Source organism: Nannospalax galili, unplaced genomic scaffold (assembly GCF_000622305.1).
Source record: "Nannospalax galili isolate Female #2095 unplaced genomic scaffold, S.galili_v1.0 scaffold66, whole genome shotgun sequence".
In the NCBI taxonomy this organism is placed as follows: Eukaryota; Metazoa; Chordata; class Mammalia; order Rodentia; family Spalacidae; genus Nannospalax; species Nannospalax galili.
In genome coordinates, this window is record NW_008356058.1 from 3,508,229 (window position 1) to 3,530,197 (window position 21,969).

At 40.8% G+C, this 21,969-nt stretch overlaps 1 protein-coding gene across 4 annotated transcripts in view; it reads right to left on the reverse strand.

Moving 5' to 3' along the window:
• Positions 1-21,969, reverse strand: part of Ncapd3 (non-SMC condensin II complex subunit D3) — a 111,170-nt gene that overhangs the window by 10,401 nt on the left and 78,800 nt on the right. For all 4 annotated transcript variants that reach the window (XM_017803488.2, XM_029556691.1, XM_008854180.3 and 1 more), the window contains 12 exons: positions 19,115-19,222; positions 16,579-16,693; positions 16,377-16,484; positions 14,543-14,781; positions 13,610-13,689; positions 8,829-8,966; positions 8,405-8,538; positions 7,941-8,137; positions 3,795-3,905; positions 1,795-1,977; positions 1,139-1,299; positions 775-914 (listed from right to left, as the gene is read on the reverse strand). In XM_017803488.2, the coding sequence (XP_017658977.2) occupies positions 775-914; positions 1,139-1,299; positions 1,795-1,977; positions 3,795-3,905; positions 7,941-8,137; positions 8,405-8,538; positions 8,829-8,966; positions 13,610-13,689; positions 14,543-14,781; positions 16,377-16,484; positions 16,579-16,693; positions 19,115-19,222 (1,714 nt within the window). The remainder of the gene's footprint in view (positions 1-774; positions 915-1,138; positions 1,300-1,794; positions 1,978-3,794; positions 3,906-7,940; positions 8,138-8,404; positions 8,539-8,828; positions 8,967-13,609; positions 13,690-14,542; positions 14,782-16,376; positions 16,485-16,578; positions 16,694-19,114; positions 19,223-21,969) is intronic.

Here is a 21,969-nt window from a genome sequence, read left to right on the forward strand (position 1 = left end):
ACAGGATCTTACTTCTATAACCCAAGCAGGCCTGGAAATCACAGCAATCCTCCTGCTTCATCCTTCCAAGTGCTGGGATGACAGGTCTAAAAGACCACAATCAGCTTAAGGTTTTAAAATATTTATGGTCTTTGGCCACTGGGAATAATTAAACACATAAGGTTATATTTATAAGGATTACTATGTCATTTATATCAAAAAACTGAAAAGCACCAATATGTCCAAGAATAGAGAAGTAATAAAAGCCTTGGTACTTTTAATTAAGATGGAATGCTATAAAACCACTGGGACAAAAGTTTAGAAAAGTTCATGGGAACTTTCTTTTGGGGGGGGGTCTTTTTGAGGCAGGGTCTCCCTGTAGCTGTCCTGGAACTCATTATGTAGACCAGGCTGGCCTTGAACTCACAGAGATCCACCTGCCTCTGCCTCTGAGTGCTGGGATTAAAGGTGTGTGCCACCACGCCCAGCTATTCATGGGCACTTTTTAACTGTTATTATAAGTGTGTGAAGGGAAGTCAGCTATTAAACAGTGCACGCTAAGATCACAATTTTATAAATACACAACACTGTGTGTGAAGAGAAGGGCTGGATGACTTATATTTTCACTCCATTCCCCAAATCATTTAGCACAGACATGCACTGTTTTCTTACCCTTAGTCCTAAATCCCCAATTGATGTTCTTTTAAGAACAACAGGAAGCTTTTTAAAAGGAATGAGACCTGCACTTTGGAAGCTGCACACACTCACTGTACCAGTGTCAACCTTAATACTTACCATGGCTGCTGGGTTTTTCTGGGCTTCCTGGCTCTATGGTGAAAGGCAGCACTCCTAAGCTCCGACTGCGATGCTTACTCTTGGACTCCACGGCTTTCTTGACAGAATTCAGGATTGCAATGGTACTCAGGGACATGGGCCTGTGGATAACATGCCACTGGCACTTAGTGCAGACTACTGTGGAGGCAGCAATCCCTACCCACTTCCTTTCAACCATCCTCTTTCCAGTTTCTCAGGGAAACGTGTGGTATGAGGTGTCAGTACAGTGAGCAGGAGGCTCTGGCTGATGCCTGGTGGGGACAGAAGAGATGGCTCTGAAAACACCATGAGAGACAGCCTGCTGCCGCCTCTGTGGGCTCCCTACCTGGCACTGGGCATTAACATCTTCAGAGGCCTGGTTTCTGGTGTGAGAGGCAAAGCTGGTGTGCAGCTGGACCCAGGTGCAGAAGGCAAGCTCACTGGCAGAGACACATCAGCATTTTCTTGGCTGGCAGGAGCAGGCACTACTTGTAAGCCAGGAGCAACCTATAAGAGGTGAACAGGAGTATCAAAGGCTGTACAAATCCACTGCAGTCTGTTTAAAAAAAGGCTGTACAAATCCACTGCAGTCTGTTTAAAAATGTATCAGCCCTGAACAAAGACAACTTTCTCTTTAAAACAGATCAACAAACAGCCACATAAAGACAAGCTTGTAGCAAGTTTTGTCTATTATTTTTTAATGTAGCAGATCTGTTTGGATTTCTCAGGCAGAATGTGGCCAACAGCTACACTCAGAAATGCCTCCCCACAGATGATGCTCTGAGGGGGTAGGGGAGGACAGCCGCAAGATGATCAGAACACTGACATACCAGGAGATGTAGGAGTAACTGTCCATGCAATCAAAGAAGAGAACATAGTGCTGGCCAGCAAGGACAAGCCCAAAGACCCAACTCTGACTGACCTGATCATATGTGGATTTTGAGGAGTGTAAGGAAAAAATGACTGCAGACAGCTGGTTAGCCTAGGTGGGCCTCACCCTACCTGTGGGGCTTGTGTCCGGTTACCACCTTCAGCCACGCTGCTCCCATCGGCCTGCTTTGCCAGCTCTTGCTCCTGGGCTAGCTGCTCACTGTACTTTTTCATGTCATACTCAATTTCAGATGCCAGCTGCTTGTCAACTGCAAAGAAGTCCTTGATTTCATCTCGGTAATCCTGCATCACCTCCTGAATCAGACCCAGAAACATTCTTTAGTATCATCTTATATAAAGAGGTCATGCTGGGTGTGGTGGCATACACCTGTAATCCTAACACAAGGGAGGCCAAGGCAGGAGAATCATGAATTCCAGGCCAACCTGGGCTACATGACAAAACCTTAAACAATAAACCATCCAGAAATATGCACAGCGGGACTATTTCTATTACATTAACCAAGGGGTTACTTAGCATAACAGCATTTTCTGAGGAAACACTATGCTCACACTGACCGCAGAAGTAGGTGACCATGACACAAATTACTGGGTAACAGTGGAGCTGAGGAGGCTTCCTGTCTAGGCTGGCTCTGGCAGGTCTCTCTAATAGGTCACAGAAGTGCCGAAGCCTGGAAACTGTACATCTGTCTACCCCAACTTTCCTCACTGGTGCCCAGGGGGTCACAACTAAAGCTCTAATCCCATTTCTGTGTCTTCTGCAAATTTTCAGGAACACTCTTTAGTATCTGGGTAGGAACATTCTCAGATCTTAAAGAAGGCTGCTAGGAACAAGGCCTCTTAAGTAAGAGAAATCTTTCTACCTAACAGTATTAGAAGAAGGAAAAACTACATTGCAGTTCTAAGCAAGAGGGAAATCCAGGAAAACAGACAGAAACTCAACAGCTTTTGCAGCTGTCACTGAAAGGGGGCTCCCCAGGGCAAAGGGAACCCCAGCAGCTGCTGAGAAGGCAGCCCTGTGGAGACCTTAGGGTATAAGCTCAGAAAAAGGAGAAACACGTTCTTAAGTGCTTAAGTACTTTAGAATCTAGGCTCTTTTGTGTACTTCTCTGAAGTTTAAAACATTCTGGATAATAAAAAAACTAATGGCAAATTCTCGTTTTCTCCACCTTCCCCACCTGGTTGCCTCTAGTATACAAAGCTACTTGAAAAATTATATTCAGAGCAATTTTGCTACAACCTTTTAAGGAGATTAAAAAAAAATTTACACATTTATTTAGCGTAAAGGTGCATGTGCCACAGTGTACATGTGGAGGTCAGAGGAAAACTTGGGGGAGTCAGTTGTCTTCTTCCATCCTGAGGATTCTGGGGATTGAACTCAGGTCATCAGGCTTAGCAGCAAGCACCTTTATCTGCCAAGCCATCTTGCTGGTCCCAAGATTTTTTTGATGAAGAAAAATATATCATGTGAACAGAAAAATAAGTACTAAATTAAAGGAAAAAATGTGATTTCTTCTGAATGCCTTTTTGTCATATCCTGAGGCCTCACTTAGGCCTGTCCTATAAGTAAACACACTCTAGTTTTGTTGAAACTATGTTTCTCATGGTCCCCTGCTTCACAGAGAGCTGAGGAATGGGAGCTACCTTAAGACAACCCCCCTGTCCTGCCCTAGCTACCACAGGACAGTGACTTCCTGCCTATATCCACCTGAGACAAGCAAACATCTACAATTGAACACAGTGACTACCTATCACCTCACCCCTTACTTGAATTAACTAAGCTAGTGACTTTTCCTCAATTCTAGTAGAGAAAATCCTTAGGATCAAACCAAGGATATATATGCTCAGCTCACTGGGTTTGCTCTTCAACCATTTAGCTGCACGACAGAACTTCTGTGACACCTCTGGCCAAACCCCTCAGTATCTCAAAGTCCTCATTACAAAGTCTTCAGCAGTCACAGGCTGGCCTGGCAGGCACATGTCTAAACAGACCAATGTAGGGTTAGGAGCATTCTGAGTTCTTATCATTTGCTATCTAGGCTGGCAGAAGTCCCTATGTTATGAACTTGAGGCAGAAGAGGGTAAAAATCTCAAAAGACAAGTTTCTTACTTACTCTGAGGTAGTTCATAAGTTCCCGTAGAGCAGGAATCTTATTTTTCTCCAGCACAGTCTTCAGGGAGATGATGATTGGGATAATATTCTCTATGAAATTCCTCTTCTGAACCTGTAGTTACACAAATAAAGGCATACATATATATCTGCACATATGTCTGAAAAGTTATTTTCCTTGATCCCCTTCTTTTATTTTTATTTTATGTGTATGAATATTTTGTCTGCATGTAAGTGCACCATGTACATGCAATTCCAGCAGAGACCAGAAGAGGGTGTCGGATTCCCTGGAATTGGAGCTTGGTTGTTAGCTGCCATGTGGACTGAACTTAGGTCCTCTGAAAGAACAGCTAGTGCTCTTAACCACTGAGCCATCTCTCCAGTCCACTTGATTCACTTCTTTAAGGCACACCAAATCTAGCAGCCTATAGAAGACTGTCTGACACTGATCGTGACATGAGATGCAGAGGACCTACAGTGTTTCTTCTCAGGAGTTCTAAAGCACTACCACAAAACACCTGGGTTTATACAGTAGGATGCAGATAACTACTCATGTTCTAAATGAGAAAAAGGAGTTAAGAAATATGTTGAAGAACTTGACAAAGAACTCCAAACCTCCATATAACCCATCTCAGGCCCTTTGTTCTGGCCTCACCCCAGACCTTCCACGTGGCATCCTTCATTTTTGGAATGAAAATGTGCTGGCAGTAATGACTGGCCCAGCAAACTATCTCTATTGGTACAGTAATGGGACTTTTATCTTAGGGGTAATCAACAGCTACCTAACTGGACTTAAAGCCCTCTCAATGGAAGGGAACGTATATGGTACTATAAACATAGCCAAATACACATGGCTGGAGAGGCCATAGATCCTAGAGAAAAGCCTGCTTTTGTTACATGCCTAGACCAATATAATTTCTTACTGTATTCTAAATATGTATTCTTATATTTAAGACAAGTGTACCTCTCACAACTCGTGGTGGCGGACATCTTTAATCCCAGCACTTGGGAGACAGAGGCAGGTGGATCTCTGTGAGTTCAAGGCCAGCCTGGTCTACAAACTGAGTTCCAGGCCAGCTGGGGCTACAGGGAAACTCTGTCTCAAAAAGACCAAAAAACAAACAAACAAAAAAAAAAAGGCTTCTTTTTGCAACAGATACAAACTATTACAGAGTTCCACAACTGGTCAAATGCAAAGAATAAGTGTCTGTGAGGTGCCCAGCCCTAAATGACACATCTACAATGCAACCTCTATACTCAAGGCTCAGGGAACATAGTGGAACAGGGGGCAGAAAGAATATTAATATACCTCTCAACTCTCACCAGTGAAGCTTCTTCATGCAACAGATGGTAATTAACCCAAAAAGCCACAACTGGCCCAAGTGCAGAGAATGAGAGACAGCAGCATGCTTAATCCTGAATAGGACATCTATATCAAACCTCTGCCACCCAAGGCTCAGCGACCATGATGGAAGAGGGGGTGGAAAGGGATGGCAAAAGACCACAAGGAAATAGAACTTTCCAAACAGCTAGGAACTTGCTCATAGGAACTTACAGTAATGGTGACATCATGCACAAGACCCATGTAATCTCAAACCAGACAAAAACCCAGCACAGAATTGAGGAAATTGGTAAGAAGCCCCAACCTTAGCTGAGGAACTATTGGTACCTGAGCACTGCTGGGTGAGGGAGAGTTGGTCTTCTTTAAAGGAGTGACGCTACATTGGTTGACCAGGCTCCAGTGGATGAAACCATACCAAGGGACATCTGGGGACACAAACTTGGCTCAATAGGCCTTAACATATGACAGAATGCATGAAATCGGATGGGGGTGGGCTATAGGAGGGTTGCAGATAAGGGAGGAGGTCTAAATATGATCAAGATGTATTGTATGAAATTTGCAAAAATTCAATAAAAATAAAATTTAAAAAAATCTGCTGGCTCTCCAAGGAGACAGTTTATAATCCTGTGGGTAAAAGGACAATGGTCTAAAGTTGGCTAAGCACAAAGACAGCCAGTCCTCTGTGTGTGTGTGTCTGTCTTTTTATATGCATATATAACTGTACACATTCTGAAAGTACACTGAGCTGGTGTGGTGATGTAAGCCTGTAATCCAAGCTCTCAAGAGACTGAGGCAGGGAGATCAAGAGTTTAAGGCCAACTTGAGCTATACAGTATGGCCCTGTCCAAAAACCAAAAAGTGATATATAATTATATAATGCTTGATTTAAATATTCAGTAACTCAGATACTGTACAATACATCTTAGAATTAAAAGTAGTTCACAACAGTGCTCTCCATATATAAGATATCTCTCTGAAGCTGAAACATACTTTCCTTCTCCTGCAAAGCTAATAGTGCTTCTTACTTGTATATTACTCATTTCTAAAAGTTTGGGCCAGAGTCCCTAAAATGATGGAAAAGCAGAAAAAATTCAATATAATAAACACATTCTGGTGGATTGAATGAGAAATATATCCCATAGGTTCATGTATTTGAATACTTGGTCCCTACTTGGTGCCATTTGGGGAGGTCATGGAACCTTTAGGAGGTGCAGTCTTGTCCACTTCCGCTTCTCTCTCTACTTTCTGTGCATGGACAAAATGTGATCAGCCACCTTCCTGCTCTTGGTGCCACACTGTTCCTTTCATTATGGGCCGGAGCCCTCTGGGACCATGAGTCAAAATAAGCTCTTTCTTTTATAAGTTGACTTGGTCATGGTATTTTATCATGCTCAACAGAAAAGTAACCATCTGAACTTTAAGCTTAAGAAGTCTTAAAAAATGGCCTAAATGTATTTGCTCAGCAGGTATTATCAAGCACATTTTCTGCCCAGACACATGCTAACCTCTGGAGATAGAATGAATTCTTGTCAAGTGCATTTGGGAGGCAGAGGAGGGTGGATCTCTGTGAGATCAAGGCCAGCCTGGTCTTTTGTACACTGTTTCAAAAAAAAAAAAGGAAAAGGAAAGAAAAAAGAGGGAAAAAAAAGGAATTTTTGACCTCAAACTGCTTCCAAACCAGTTTGTGTTGTGACAAATGGCATGAGGTGATAAGTTGCAGGGTAAGAGGGATGTCTAGGAAAGACAGAAGAAGAAAGAGATGAGCACTGGAGGATTCTCTGTGATGATGCTTAGAAGTGAGGGGATGAGGGCTGTGTGTGTGGAGAGGGCACTGCGGACAGAAGAATCAGTACCAAAGGCACGGAACAGGAACACAAGCCTGAGGAGGGAAGGAAAGGGGTGGGCCGAGGACTGGCAGTTTTCTGTTTTGGAGAATTGGGATTTTATTTGGAAGTGACAGGACTCCCATCAATACAGTTTTAAAAGATACAACATCTAACACATTTACAGATTTCAAGAGAAGGGTTCATGAGCACTGACAAAAGTATATAGTAAGTGACCAATACCACAGATCATCTATAACCCACCATCCCAAAAGTTCCTTGCTGCCTCTGTCAATGTACCTTTAGTGTATGCTAGAGAGAATAAAATGATCATATTTTCACATAAGAAAGACTGTTCCAGCAGCACAGTGGTTCATGGTCCCAAGAGAAAATATTTAAGACAGAAAGGGTATTTATGGGAAATGGTAACAGGCTTTAAAAGAATCAGTGGAAAGGCAAGAGAAAGACAGACCCAAAAGTAAAAAAGACAAGCTCTTCTGGCAAACTTAATATAATCAAAGTCTATTTCCATGAGATGAAAAGCCTCAAGGATCAAGTGAGAAATACAAACCAGACACCCAACCGAGGCACAAGAACACAGAGCCAGGTAAGGACTACAGCAACAAGGCTTTTTCAGTCACCGAATTTGTCAACCCAAGTATATTCCTAGCCTGCCAGACTCCTGACCTACGTTCTATTGTAGGACAATTATCTGAAAGGGACCTCTGGCTACATATGCCTTTGCTATATAATGATTCCCTTGTCCACAGCAGACTGGAAGAAGGAAGAGATGATTAATTCAGCTTTGATAGAGTAAATTTGAGACACCCATGGCACATCCAGGCAGGCAAGTAGACAGTCTGCACAGTTGGGCTCAGGAGGAGCCATAGGTAGAGGCAGAGACTGTTACCATCTGAGCACTGGTAAGAATGGCTCCAGGACCCAGGTACATAACCCACTGAGGACAAGCAGAGTATACACACACCTGTGAGATGAGCTTCATCTGGGCTTCCTGCATGACTACGTTTGCCAAGGCCATGTCATCTTCTTCCAGGAGGTCCTTGTAGGTTTTAGCCGTCATTGCCAAAAGCTTGATCTCCTTTGAGCTGAGGATGTCAAACGTATCTGAGAGCAACTCGCTGGCTTCCATGTCCAGGGGCAGGATGCCATCAGTGAAGCATGCTGAAAGATGGCACAGGAGACCAGCTTCTGAGAAACTCTTAGCCCAGTGGGCAAGGGGAGCTCAAAGAATGGGGCAAGTCTGGGGCTGAAAGGACCTGCAACCTGCAAGGAGGAGGGATTTCTAAAAGAGAGAGTTGATGCCAGAAGAAGGACAAAAAGACAGTCTTGCCACAGTGCCAGGTCCTATTTGTTACAGATCTGCTAGGCCATCATTAACACAGCATTTTATTTTTAAGGACACAGTCACTCCGAACGCACTGGACTTACCCAAAATACTAAGGCAGATTTTGGAAGTGACATTGAATCGCTGCTCATCTGTGAAGTACTCAAGAAGAAACTTGTAGAGTCTCATCCGCTTCTCCTTGTTTGTTTTTCCCTTAAGTGAAAACAGCTGCTTCTCTCTGTGGCAGAACAGGACAATGTCACTGCACTGTGTGGATACAGGTGACAGAGACTGAATACAGCATCCTAAAGGCTGCGTGCCAGCCACACCTACAAGGATCGATGGCATTACAGATAAAAGAATCCCTTAGGATTATGTTATGACTGAATGTGCTCCCGTCATCCTGCCAGGAAACTAATGACCACCACAGCAGACAGTCGTGAGCGTCAGTGTCCAATCTCTGCAGGTGAAACAGCCAAGCTCTTCCAGACAGACAAGGAGATCAACCTCCTTCGCAGCTCCACCTACCTCTCTGACTGGGAAAACCTGTTGTACTTCTCATGTTTCTCATAGCTGTTGAAGTGGAATATACACTCTATGAAGTACTGGAAAAACAAGGTAGGGTTCCTCTTCAATAGCAAGTGAGCCAGGCAAAATTCCCCAAGGCTGCAAAGAGAGAAGGAGACCCATTGCCAGTCACAGACAGCTTCTACAAATATACTAAGAACTCTGAAAAACAAAAACACAGTATTTGAAATTTACCCCAATGAACAGCTTCATTAGATCAAAACACTTGCGTTTGTCTGTCCTCACTCATTGTTTCATTTTAAACCCAACATCCATAATAGGCTTTCTCCATCAGGTTTTATTTATTTTTATTAAATCATAAATAAAATATATTTTTAAAAATAATAAATAAGTGGGGCGTGGTGGTGCACACCTTTAATCCCAGCAGTAGGGAGGCAGAGGCAGGAAGATCTCTCTGACTTCCAGGGCAGCTGTGGCTGCATGGTGAGACCCTGTCTCTCAAAAGACACTGTGTCTTTTTGGAGAAAAATTCTCCCCTTCTGCATTTAATTGGTCACACAATTTTACAACTGCCACTGCTTCTTCATAATATTGACAGGATTTCAATCCTGACTTCCATTTTTCTAGTACTATCCCATCTGTGTGTACCCAATGATCATGACATCACAAAAAAGAAAAAAAGACTAGGTTTTTAAAAGTATAATCAGTATAATCAGGCTCTAACTGCCCAGGAAGTAAGGCAGCAGGCTGACTTTCAAATATGGCAGCAAATACAACTTTGTGTAATAAAAGAAGTCCCTGAGGACATTTCTTTTAAGGCTAGCTAGAAGAACCCTTTTAATCTAAGAGTAGTCAGTACACTCCTTCAGGACAGGGTCCCATGTAGCTCAAGTTGAATTAGAACTTGCTATGTAGCTGAACTCCTGATTTTCCTGTTTTCCACCACTAGAGTTCTGAGATTACAGGTATGAGTGTTTTGTTTAGAAATCTACGTTTGAAAGGCAAAGAAGGTCACCATCAGATGACGTTCTTTCTAAACTAAGGTTACCTTGGCAAACCATTTGTGAAGAGAATGGGGAAAACCATTAAATAAATAATAACAACATATCCCCCAAGGAAACAAAGACTAAGAATTTTCCTTTTGTGCTCTTTCTATGGTCAACCTGCTATGGCACATTGGTATTCAAGTCTACCTGAACTTTCCCCCAGATGTAAATTCACAATATGAAAATTTAGAAAACACAATCTGTTAATTCTTCATTAAGAAGAGAGGTTGTTTTAATTTTTGATTTCAGATCAAATTTTAGAGATTTTAGAGTTTTTAGGCAGGAATCCAGGAATCCAGATCAGCAAGGTAACTGATAGGTTAGATACTATAGACTCGGTACCCTAATGGAAGCTACACAAATAAGTGTAACTGCCACTTAAGCTCCCCCAGGATTGCTATGCTCAGGGCTGAAAGCTGCCATAGAGCTTTCTGTCTTGAGAACTCACAGTCAGAGCCAATATCTGATCTTGCTGTGACAGTTACTAGGGCTTTATTAAAGCAGCAAGTTTCAGTCTTGATTGGACTCTTATGAGTGATATACTGGAGAAGGGCTCCTTTTTGTTTGCTGCAAAGTTAAAAGAAATTTAAACTTGGGGAAAGAGAAGGCAAGGGAGGGGAGTGAGTTGGCTGCCAGTTACAGCAATGGACGTACTGTTGGGCCAGCATTACAGCCACTGTTTCTGCTACTCTCCATGCCAGATCCTAAAAGGATTCAGACTGTCTTCAAGATTCACAGAAGTACAACTGCCACCCTAGCCTGCCACTTCCCAGACTTCACTGCCTCCAGTAACCTGCACTGGTACTGCATGTCACCACGTCCTGTCATGGACTACGTCACTGCACTGCGTTAAAGAGCCCACTCTGAGAAAATCCTATCTTCCCAGCTGTCTTGACCCCGCCACCCCATCACACTATTCCACAACTTCACTAAGCTCTCTACATAGTGGATTCATGCCTTATTCTCCCAAACAAAGACACCTTTGTTTTTTGTGCCTTTTTTTTTTTTTTTCTCATTGGTACTTTGTTTCCATCAATCACTTTCTGGCCTGGAACTTCTTTGGCCCTGCCTTCTTATACTTCTGCAGCAACTGCCTAATTAAATAGTTGGCTTGTTACTTGGCTATCACCATGTGATTACTGGACTACAAGGCCATCATCTCATGGGCAGAGGAGAAAATATATCACACAATTTTGTAGTCTCATATTTTGGGTTTAAGGCTAGGTGTGGTGGCACATGCTAACTTTAACCCCAGCACTCAGAAGGCAGAGGCAGATGGATCTCTGTGAGACTGAGGCCAGCCTAGTCTACATAGTGAGTTCCAGGCCAGCTGGGGCTTCAGGGAGATTGTGTCTCAAAAAGACAGAAAAAAAAAGGGGGGGGGGATATTATATGACAAATGAAGGATGGGTCGGGATGTAGCTCAATAGTAGAGCACTTAACTAACATCTACAAGGCCGTGGGTTCAATCTCTGTTCATCCTTTCTCCTACCCCAATTTCCTCATGCCAGAATCTTCAAGAAATCCAGCTGGACCAAAAATAAATTCAGTAAGGTCTCCCTCTATAGGCTTTGTAAAATCTGAATTATACATATGGAGAAACTAATCCACTTAATATAAGCAGATATAGGGGTTGGTGAGATGGCTCAGTGGTTAACAGCACCTGTTGCTCATGCAGAGGACCTGAGTTCAGTTCTCAGCACCCATATGGCAGCTCACATGGTCTGCAACTCCAGTTCCAGGGATATGGCACCCTCTTCTGGCAAAAAAACCAAAGAAAAGCCTGACTTTGACCTAGCAAATGTAGACATCAGCTTTTCTGAAAGAAAAGAACTTTTGTCCACATTTGAACCATAATTTAAATAAATTCAGAATACAGAGATAAAACTGAAAGGGGCTGGTGAGATGGCTTGGTGGATCAAAGTGCCCTGCTACTAAGCCTGGGTCCCGATCTCTGGGACCCACATGGTGAAAGGAAAGAACTCCTTCAAGTTGTCCTGTGACCTCCACATACAGGCTATGGCAAGTATGTGCCCACACACATATACAATAAATAAATAAAATGTGATACTTTTTAAAATGAACAATTTAAGGAAGGAATAATAAAATGCTATTAGTGCTGATAATCTTACCATAGTGTAAGAAATCTCTTTACCTGCTCTAATATCCCCCTGACTGATGCTCTGAGTATCTGTATTCACATCTGTATAAATTTTATGCACTGATTAATGTTCCTCTTTAAATATATTTTTATTCTTAAACTTTTAATTAATTTATTTATTTTTATTTTTTATGTATATGAGTGTATTGCCTACATGTATGAAAGTGCACCCGTGCTGTGCAAGGCCTGCGGAGGTCAGAAGACGGCGTCTGATTCCCCTGGAACTGGAGATACAGACGGTTGTCAGCCGCCATATGGGTGCTGGGAATCGAACCTGTATCTTCTGCAAGAGCAGCCAGTGTTCTTAGCCACTGAAGCATCTCTCCAGTCCTTAAAATTTAATTTTTAACCAATACATAAAAACATAAGTTGTACATATTTATGGGATACCATGTGATGTTTCAACACATGTATTTATTGTAAAATGTTTAAATCAAGTTAAACATGTCTATTGCTTCTTTTAAACACGCTCATATAGGAGCTAATAAAAATGAGAGTAAAGATGGAAATACAAGTTAAATAATCTTGCATCTCAGCACTCTTGTCTGCCACAGGCTGTGCACTATGTAGGGAGCTAGCCATAAGGGTGAGTGCTAGGCAACACTAAAGGTAGGTAGGAGCAGCACAGCCATCTTAGAAAAACTGACAGACCTAGCTTTTTGCTTCTGGCTCTAGACAATATTAATTAGAAGGTTAACCGTCTACTATGATATTATGTGAAATGTTCCCCTTTGGAAAATTACACTCAAAGAAAGCTCAGCAGCAATTCTTCCATGGAATTTAGACTAAATCATTGGTGAGCATATTTAGAGTTAGAGGGAGCCATTATTACAAGCTATTTATAGTTAATGACCTCTGTAAAGACTTCTTCTCCACTGTGGTGGCTTCTGCCATGCCATTCAACATTCTGTTTCCCAAATAAAGACTTGCTTTAAAAATAATTATTCATACAACATAATCTGAGGTAGCAAACTCAAATTCTCTGAGGACATTTCTCAATCACTTGAAAATAAGCCTTAAAAAATATACTAACAGGAATTAACAAATGGCAAAATAACACTTTTCCCCTGTAGTTCTCAAGACACACCCATTTCCAAGGACCCCTGCAATTTGTATATTGTATTTCACTGTGCAGTTCATTCTTCATTCCTGGAATTTCTTCCTTACAATTTCTGTACTTGGAAGAACGTTGGATCGCTTTATCAAAATTAACTGGTTTTTTTTTTTTCTTTCTTTTGCCTAGAAATCACCAGTTAAGTCAACAGCTAATGGCTTCTATACTATATAGTCTAATATGACAGACACAGACGATGCTTTATTACTCCTTTAGGGAAAGCAAACAATGTTAGCAAATGTAGTCAAAGTTGAGATTATTTAATTACGAATTTGGTTAGTTTTGGTTTTAACATGAATATACAAACTCTGTTCTAAAAAGTTAGTATTCTAAACTTTTCTCACAATTGCTAAAAGCTTAATAAATCCCAAAAAACTAAACTGTATTCTGAAAGAAAAGATAGTGCTTACCAGAAAGCAGGTAAACTGTTGAGCTACCTGACATAGAGGGAAGGATTTACCTGGCAATGTCTGGGTGTGAATCTACCAGAGTGCTGACAAATCGAAAGAACAGAGAACCCTTCCACTTCACAAATTCTTCCTGTAAAAGCAATCAGTATATTTCAGGATGAATTTTAATATGCAAACATTAGATGCCCTTCCTTTGAATGACATCCTGTCTGCAGGCTACTAGTCCATCTGGGATATGTGTGCTTAGTTTAGAAATAGTATGCACTTCCCAACCTTTTTGAAAACACATAGCATTTGTTAGTTGAAAGAAATAGAGAAGATTTTGTGAGTAAAATCTTATAAAATCTTTTGTGTAAGGAAAAATGACACAAAGCACATGGCTTTAATGGGAAGAGCCACTGGTGCCATACCAGGTATTAACGCATGAGAACATGAGCTTCTTTTAAATCATCGAATGTTATTTCCTTCTCATTACAGAATAACCACATGTTCTCAATGTACAGAAAAATATCAGAGGCTCTACATAGCTTTGTAGTTCACTATGTTCTGACACAATGAAATAGCTCACTGGACTCTTGGAGCAATGCTGTAAGACAGCCCAACACAAATATTATGATCTACATTTAAAAACAGAAGACTTGCGACTGAAAAACATGGACTTGCTCAAGTTCAAGAAGAATAACAGAACTAGAACTACTTGTCACTGAGAGTGCTTATCTATACACAGTGTTTATGTGCAAAAATGGAACTTTGCATTGCTTGACAGGATGTCTGTATAAACAACCCAAATGAATACATGCAGGTTAAAGAGCTGTTTAAAAGGCAGTACTAGCATTATTAGAGTGATATTCTAAACTAGAGATGAGGATAATTATTTTTGGATTCTACAATAAAGCAAGCACATTTCTCATTGCTAACTAAACATTCCCTTAAACCAGCAGCAGTGGTAGAGCAGAAAAAGAACAGGCTAATTTTCAACATACCTGTAAGAGGTTGGTAAGCAGAATGAGTGTTTGCTTTCGGATAAATGGATCTGAATCCTTCAGACAAATGGAAATATTGGGAATATATTTGTCCACCATAACGGTGTACCGGATACAAAGATCACACATGACAATGATGACGTTGTTGCGCACAGCCACATCTTCACACACCTCAAGTTCCCGCACAAGGGCTGGGATGCTCTTCTTTGCAAGGTCCTCATGTTGCAAACACAGTTTACCTGTCATGGAAGAGAGGAAGGTGCCTGGATTCTACTCTATGGGTTTTACTAAGGTTAAAACATGCTCACAATCACAACAATAACAAAAGCAAGTGTGAAGATAGACAAATATTAGAAAGTTCAAAATAGCATTAGGAAAATAAATTCCATCAAAAGTTTCATGAGACACATGGTCATTCCTTTGCATTAATAAAATCATCTTCTGTTTAAAGTTAAACTCTGAATTTTACAGTTATTTACTTATGTAGAAAATGATCAGTAAAACCTAACACAAGTCACTTTACTTTTGATTATACATATGCTCTAAATACCCTTTTTATTTAATTAGAAATGTCAGCTAGGTAAACAGGAAAGAATATTGCCTCATTTGTTTTAGTTCTTGTTCACAGTTAGGAAGGCTGGTTGATTTTATTCTCTTGTGTATTTGCTTTGGCCTTGGGAATGTTTTGCTCTTACTTGCAATTCTAAAGTATTTTCAAAATAACCATTACCAAAAAAAAATTTTTTTTCAGACCTCTATCTACCATAAAATGCACCATCACTTTAAAAGAAAGAACATTCAAATTATAGCCAGAGGTCAGTGTGTTCAAGATTAACAATTTGAGTGCATGGAGAAATATGCTTATAGCTCATCTGACAGTTCTGGAAAGTATTAAATAAACTATCTCCTTTTATAAACTGAACTTCAAATTTTTCCATTCCTAAATCTCAGTGTAGTATCTAAAACACAGTTCTTTCCTTTTTCGTATGTACATATGCATGTGCATACATAAGTCCATGTGCATATGTGTGTATGTGCCTGAGGAGGACAGAGGACAACCTTGAATGTCCTTGGGCACCATCCACCTTTCTGATGGTACATAGTCTTTCACTGGCCAGGTAGACTAGGCAGGCGATGCAATGAGTCCCAGGGATCCACCTGCCTCTGTTTCCTAAGGTTGTAGAACCTTTGAGACAAGAGTTACTAGGGGTGAGCTTTTGAGGATCCTATCTTAGCCTGGCTTCTGGTAGAGAAATCTGCTGTCTTGAAATGACCAGCCACTTCATGTTTTCCCCACTGTAAGATGGGCTGTAATACCCTCTGAGTAGGGTACAGTAGGGAGTAGAAGCCAAAATAAGCTTCTACTCCCTTAAACTGCCTGTCAGATATTTGGTCCCAGTGACAAGAGAAGTAATTACTACACAAAGTTACAGTTCCAAGGACTCTCATGGTCAGCACACTGTTACATCTACAGAGCTGGGCCTTCATATCAAAATCACAAAAGCTGGGGTTGGAGAGGTGGCACAGTGGTTATGAGCACTGCTACTTTTGCGAAGGATCTGTGTTGTTCCCAGCACTCATATGGTGGCTAACAACCGTCTGCAACTCCAGTTCCGTCGGACTGGACACCTCTTCTAGCTTTGGCAGGCATTACATGCAAGTTGTACACTTACATGCATGCATATACATAAAACATTCATACACATAAAATCATATATATGTGTTTCACAAAAGCTAGACTAAGTATAGCCTCAACAGCACAAAGCACATTATTGTGATTAAGCTACACAGAAACAAACTATACAACCCACATTTCCCCATATGGTACCCTTACCTAAGGTGATGATGGCATGTGCTCTAATTACAGAAGGCATGGCAGAGCCTCTGACCTGGGAGGGCAGCTGATTGGCTGGGACATCAGTTGGTCCTTGAGGTGATGATACTACAGGGAAGACAAAAGGGTTTATTGGCAGCACCTCAGCAATTAACTGAGCCTTAAGACACCATGGTGTAGGGTATGACTTCAAGGGCCTTACAGAGATCCATATCAGCAGAGGAAGCCAGAATGGACTGGATTAGAAGGAAGACTCGCTTCTCTACTATGGTTGGGCATAGCTGGGCTATATCGCCTATGGTAAAAATGTATTTCACCTGCAAAGAGAATTGTTTTGTAGTAAAAATAAAGCAAAAGGGAAATTATCTGTAGGTTGTGTAACAGCATGTCAAGAGAATTTTCTTGTCTCACAGATTACAAAAACTTCACTACTTTTTCAGAAAAATTCATAAATATTATAAAAACTCAGCTGCTACTTAGTAATATTCATTCCAAATCAAGATATTCATGTATTTTTATTACCCAAGTCCCGACACTTCTGTGAATCACTGAGGATTCAATTACTAACCATGCTGTGACAGTAGGTGTTACCTCTTCATGTCAATACACAACAAATAAATTTAGTGACTGTATATAAAGATATATGTAAATCTATGAATTTCATCATGATTTTGTTGACTATTTCACAGTTAGTAACTATATACTTTATTTCTAACTTTATACCAGCTCTGGTGAATACTTCTGTAATCTTGGATACTGTTTGATTTTCTTAGCAGTGAAATCCAGACTGAAAGACCATGTAAGGGGCTGGGAATCTTGCTCAGTGGAAGAAATCACTTGCTTAGCATGCTCCAGGCCCTGGGTTTGATCCCCAGCACTTTAAACTTAAAAAATAAAAAAGCATGTAAACTCATTTAACACAATCTCTGAACTGTCTTCCAGGTTGGTTACTATTCAGAATCCTACTTAGAGCACACAAAGACCTGCTTCCACCACTTACATGTTTTTAATGGCACGCCGCTTGATAAATAATACTGTTCCTTTTTCTTTATCACAAAGATGGATGAGTATAATTAAAAATAAAATGTCAAGTGAAAGCTTATTTTAGAGCTAGGTCAACTGTATATGCATGTCTGCAATCTTAGCTACTAGGAGTAGGGGGGAGATATGGGAGTTAACTTGAGCCCAGGCGTTTAGACTAACCTGAGCAGCAGAGTAATATCCTGCCTCAAATAGATGAAACAGAACCTTACTCTACGATAAAAAATTTAATAGCAAATGTATTTGGGTTTTAAAAATCTTGAATATAAGGTTATCTCATAATGGATTAAAAAATATTTAAACCCTACTTAGAGAAGTATAAATTAAACAATATATGTAGGGGAAAACTCCATTATCATTTGTCTAAAGACTAGATTTGGGTGACATATTTAATAGATGAACAATAACAACAGAATATTTGGGCAGGGGGAACTGACCATAACAAGCATTTTTCTTGGTGTTAAAAACTCTAAAACTCTGCCAAGTCTGTGCTGTAGAGCATCCAGATTTCTGCAGTGATCCTGTTTAATCACTGAATGTGTGCAGACAGTGCTGCAGGCACAGTGGCCTTATATTATAATCTAACCCTGGTCTAAAATCAACTATAACTGCAAGGGCTGAGTTAGCTGAGTAGGAACTGAACACAGAAAAGTTGTTCCAATAATCTAAACAGATGAGAAAAATGTTTTTTATGTTTTTAATGGCATTCTACTTCATAAATACTAAAGAGCATTAAAAATATCATGGTCTTCATTATGTCCTTTATTAGTGTCAGATGCTAGAATCAGAAGAATTACTGATCTGCCTGGTTAACAGCCCAAGGCCTCATGTGTCCTGGCTCACACGGGTCTTTCACACTGCCATTGAGCATCACCTACAACCCAGTTCTGTCAGAGGGCTCTGGATATTCAAATCTCTTTTATTTCACACAACAGGTTAGCTCTATCCCTAGTAGTATGGTCCAACATTTAAACAACACAGAAGACATGTTACAATTTTATTTTATACGTATGCATGTATTTCCTGCATGTAAATGCACCCGTGTCGTGCAATGCCCACAGAGGAAAGAAGAGGCTGCTGGATCCCCTGGAATTGGAGTTACAGATAGTTGTTAGCTACCATGTGGGTGCTGGGATTCGAATCCAGGTCTTCTACAAGAACAGTGTTATTAACTGCTGAGCCATGAGCCATCTCTCCAGCATATGTTATAATTATTTTAAAAGTCAAATCAAGGCTGATGGTGCTAGTGCATGCCTTTAATCCCAGGACTCGGGAGGCAGAGGAAGGCAAGTATCTGTGAATTCAAGGACAGCCTGGTCTACATAGTGAGTTCCAGGCCAGCCCCGCTACAGGGAGACCCTGTCTCAAAAAGACCAAAAAAAAAAAGGTCAAATCAAAAGCCCAAAGACTATACTCTTATCATCTTAGTTTATTATTTCTAAGCTTGACTCTATCAAGCTGTTAAAACACTGTGTTCGCCCTGTTGTAACAAGGCCTGCCTGTAAGATCAAATTGGCTAGTGCTCGATTATGTACATAAATAAAAATGGAAGGCTTATTAATAATAATTTAAAGTAAGCTGTAAGAGCCCCTTTCCTGTTAACAGCTGTTAAAGTATACATTATAAACTCATCCTTAAAAGGATGAGTCTTCATAGCCCTGTTATGAAAAGGAGATAAAGCAAAAGCAACAGCTTACCACCAGCTCTTCATCCATATTTCCTGCCCCATCTTCCTTCAGGACGATGTCAGAGAGGCGGTGCTCGCAGGTAGAGAGCACATCTGCACATACCTGCTTCAGTAGTTCCTGCAGCAAGTCACAAGTAAGCTCTGAAGGGCCCCACACATTTCTCAGGTGACCTACTGACCCTCCACAGAACCTCTAGGCTCCTCAAGGGCATAAAAGACCCCATCCGCCACACTTGTGCACTTTTCATCTTTCCCACAATTTGTCCGAAACCGCGACACACTTTTAGTAATCCAGCCATGAGAACTGGCTAGGTTTTTTAAAAGAACATTTTTCTTTTCACATGTGCTTTAGAAGAACAAAAGGTAAGTAGGAAAATCAAGTTCTCGAATTTATAAAGTATCTCTAACACCAGTGAGTGTCCTTCCAAGAACAAAGGGGGGGGGGGACAATTCTTCCAGCATATGCATATATCTTTTAAAAAAAGAAGACATAAAATAAGGACTGTTGTTGGGTTATACTCCTAGCAGTCAGGAGGCAGAGGGAAGATTCTGAGTTCCAGTTCACTCTGGGCAAATACAGAGTTTTCTAGGTCAGTGTGGCTACACACTTAAAAAAAAAAAAAAAAAAGAGCCAGTGTGATGGCGCACACCTTTGGTCTCTCTATATAGTGAATTCCAGGCCAGCTGGGGCTACAGGGAGACTCTGTCTCAAAAACACAAAATAAAAAAAAATAACAACGACAAAAACAAACAAGGGGCTTGAGGGTTGCAATCAAGAGTGCTTGGTTTGCAATCATGAGGACTAGCATTCTGATCCCATCACACATAGCTTGGCATCCCCACAAATGCCTGTCCTAAAGACGACAGAGACAAGAGGATCACTGGGGCTTGCTGGCTTCCAATCTAGCTCAGAGTAAGCTCCAAGTTCAGGGAGATGCCTTTCAGAAGGAAAAGGCAGAGCACAATAGAGGAAAACACCCAATGCAACTTCTGGCCTCTGTGCATGTGCACAGGTGTGAGCACCCACATATATGCATGTGCACATGAGTACACCACACACACACACACACACACACACACACACACATGCATGTGCACATGAGTACACCACACACACACACACACACACACACACACACACACGCACGCACGCACACACACACACCCAGATAGTTGCTATTCTTCTGAAACTTATTCATTAGGGACATATTTTCAGTGTCTCTGATTATAGCAGCTTCCAAGGGTCACTGCTACTACATAAGATCTAATTGCGCCTCTGTCCCAAAAGAGCATTCTCAGGGTCTAGACTTCTCGGACTTCATTTTCTTTAGAAGGCCACTCAAAAATACCTAGGCAGAGCTAACTGTCTCCACACCCCAGAATGAACATTACCTGACACACATCAAAAAGATCATCCACCATGATCAAGTCTGCTTTATCCCAGAGATGCAGGGATGGTTCAATATATCTAAGTCAATAAACATCATAAATCATATAAATGAGCTCAAAGATAAGAACCACATGGTCATCTCAATAGATGCAGAGAAGGCCTTTGACAAAATTCAACATGCATTTATGTTCAAAGTCCTAGAGAGAATTGGACGGGAGGGAACATACCTCTACATAATTAAAGCCATATATAACAAACCACAGCCATTCCCATTGAAATCAGGAAGCAGTCAAGGCTGACCACTATCTCCACTTCTCTTTAACATAGTGCTTGAAACTCTTGCAAGAGCAATAAGACAAGAGGAGGAAATTAAAGGAGTAATAATTGGAAAAGAAGAAATGAAATTCTCCCTTTTTGCAGATGATATATCTAAGAGATGCCAAAAATTCCACCAGAAAACTCCTAGAAATTATTAACAAGTTCAGTAAAGTGGCAGGTTACAAGATTAACCTACAAAAGTCTGTAGCCTTTCTATATACCAAAAAAAAGCAAACAGAGAAAAAACACATGGAAATCCTCCGTTTCACAATAGGTGCAAAAAAAAAAAAAAAAAAATCTTGGAATAAACCTGACCTAAGACATTAAACAGCTTTATAATCAAAACTTTAAATCTTTAAAGAAAGACACTGAGGAAGACATCAGAAGATGGAAGGACCTCCCATGCTCATGGATTGGAAGAATTAATATTGTGAAAATGACCATCCTACCGAAAGTCATTTATAGAGTCAATGCAATGCCAATCACAAGTCCCCAAGACATTTTTCACAGAATTGGAAAAAACCATCCTAAGAGTCATATGGAAGCACAAAAGACCTCAGCACTAAGAGCACTAAGAGCAATGCTGGGGGGATTACTATACCAAATTTTAAGCTGTATTACAGAGCTATAGTCATAAAAACAACATGGTACTGGCACAAAAATAGACCCATAGATCAATGGAACAAAATTGAAGACCCAATATGAGTAAATGCAATTTCAGCCACCTGATATTTGACAAAGGGGCCAAGAAAACTAAACCCCTATCTTTCACCCTGCACAAAATTCAATCCTAAATGGATCAAAGACCTCAATGTGAAGCCTGAAACTCTGAAATTATTAGAAGAAAACGTTGGGAAAATCTACAAGATAGAGGTGTAGGAAAGGATTTTCTAAACCGGACATCAATTGCTCAGGAAACAAGTGCAAGAATTAACAAATGGGACCACATTAAACTAAAAAGCTTTTGTATATAAAAGGTGGCAACCAGGGAAGCGATCAGAAAACCCACAGAATGGGACAAAATCTTTACCAGCAACACATCCGACAGAGGTTTAATATCCAGAATATATAACGAATTAAAAAAACTGAGAATCAACACAAGAAGCTGGGCTAAGGAGCTGAACAGAGTTCTCAAAAGAAGAAGTAAAGATGGCTAT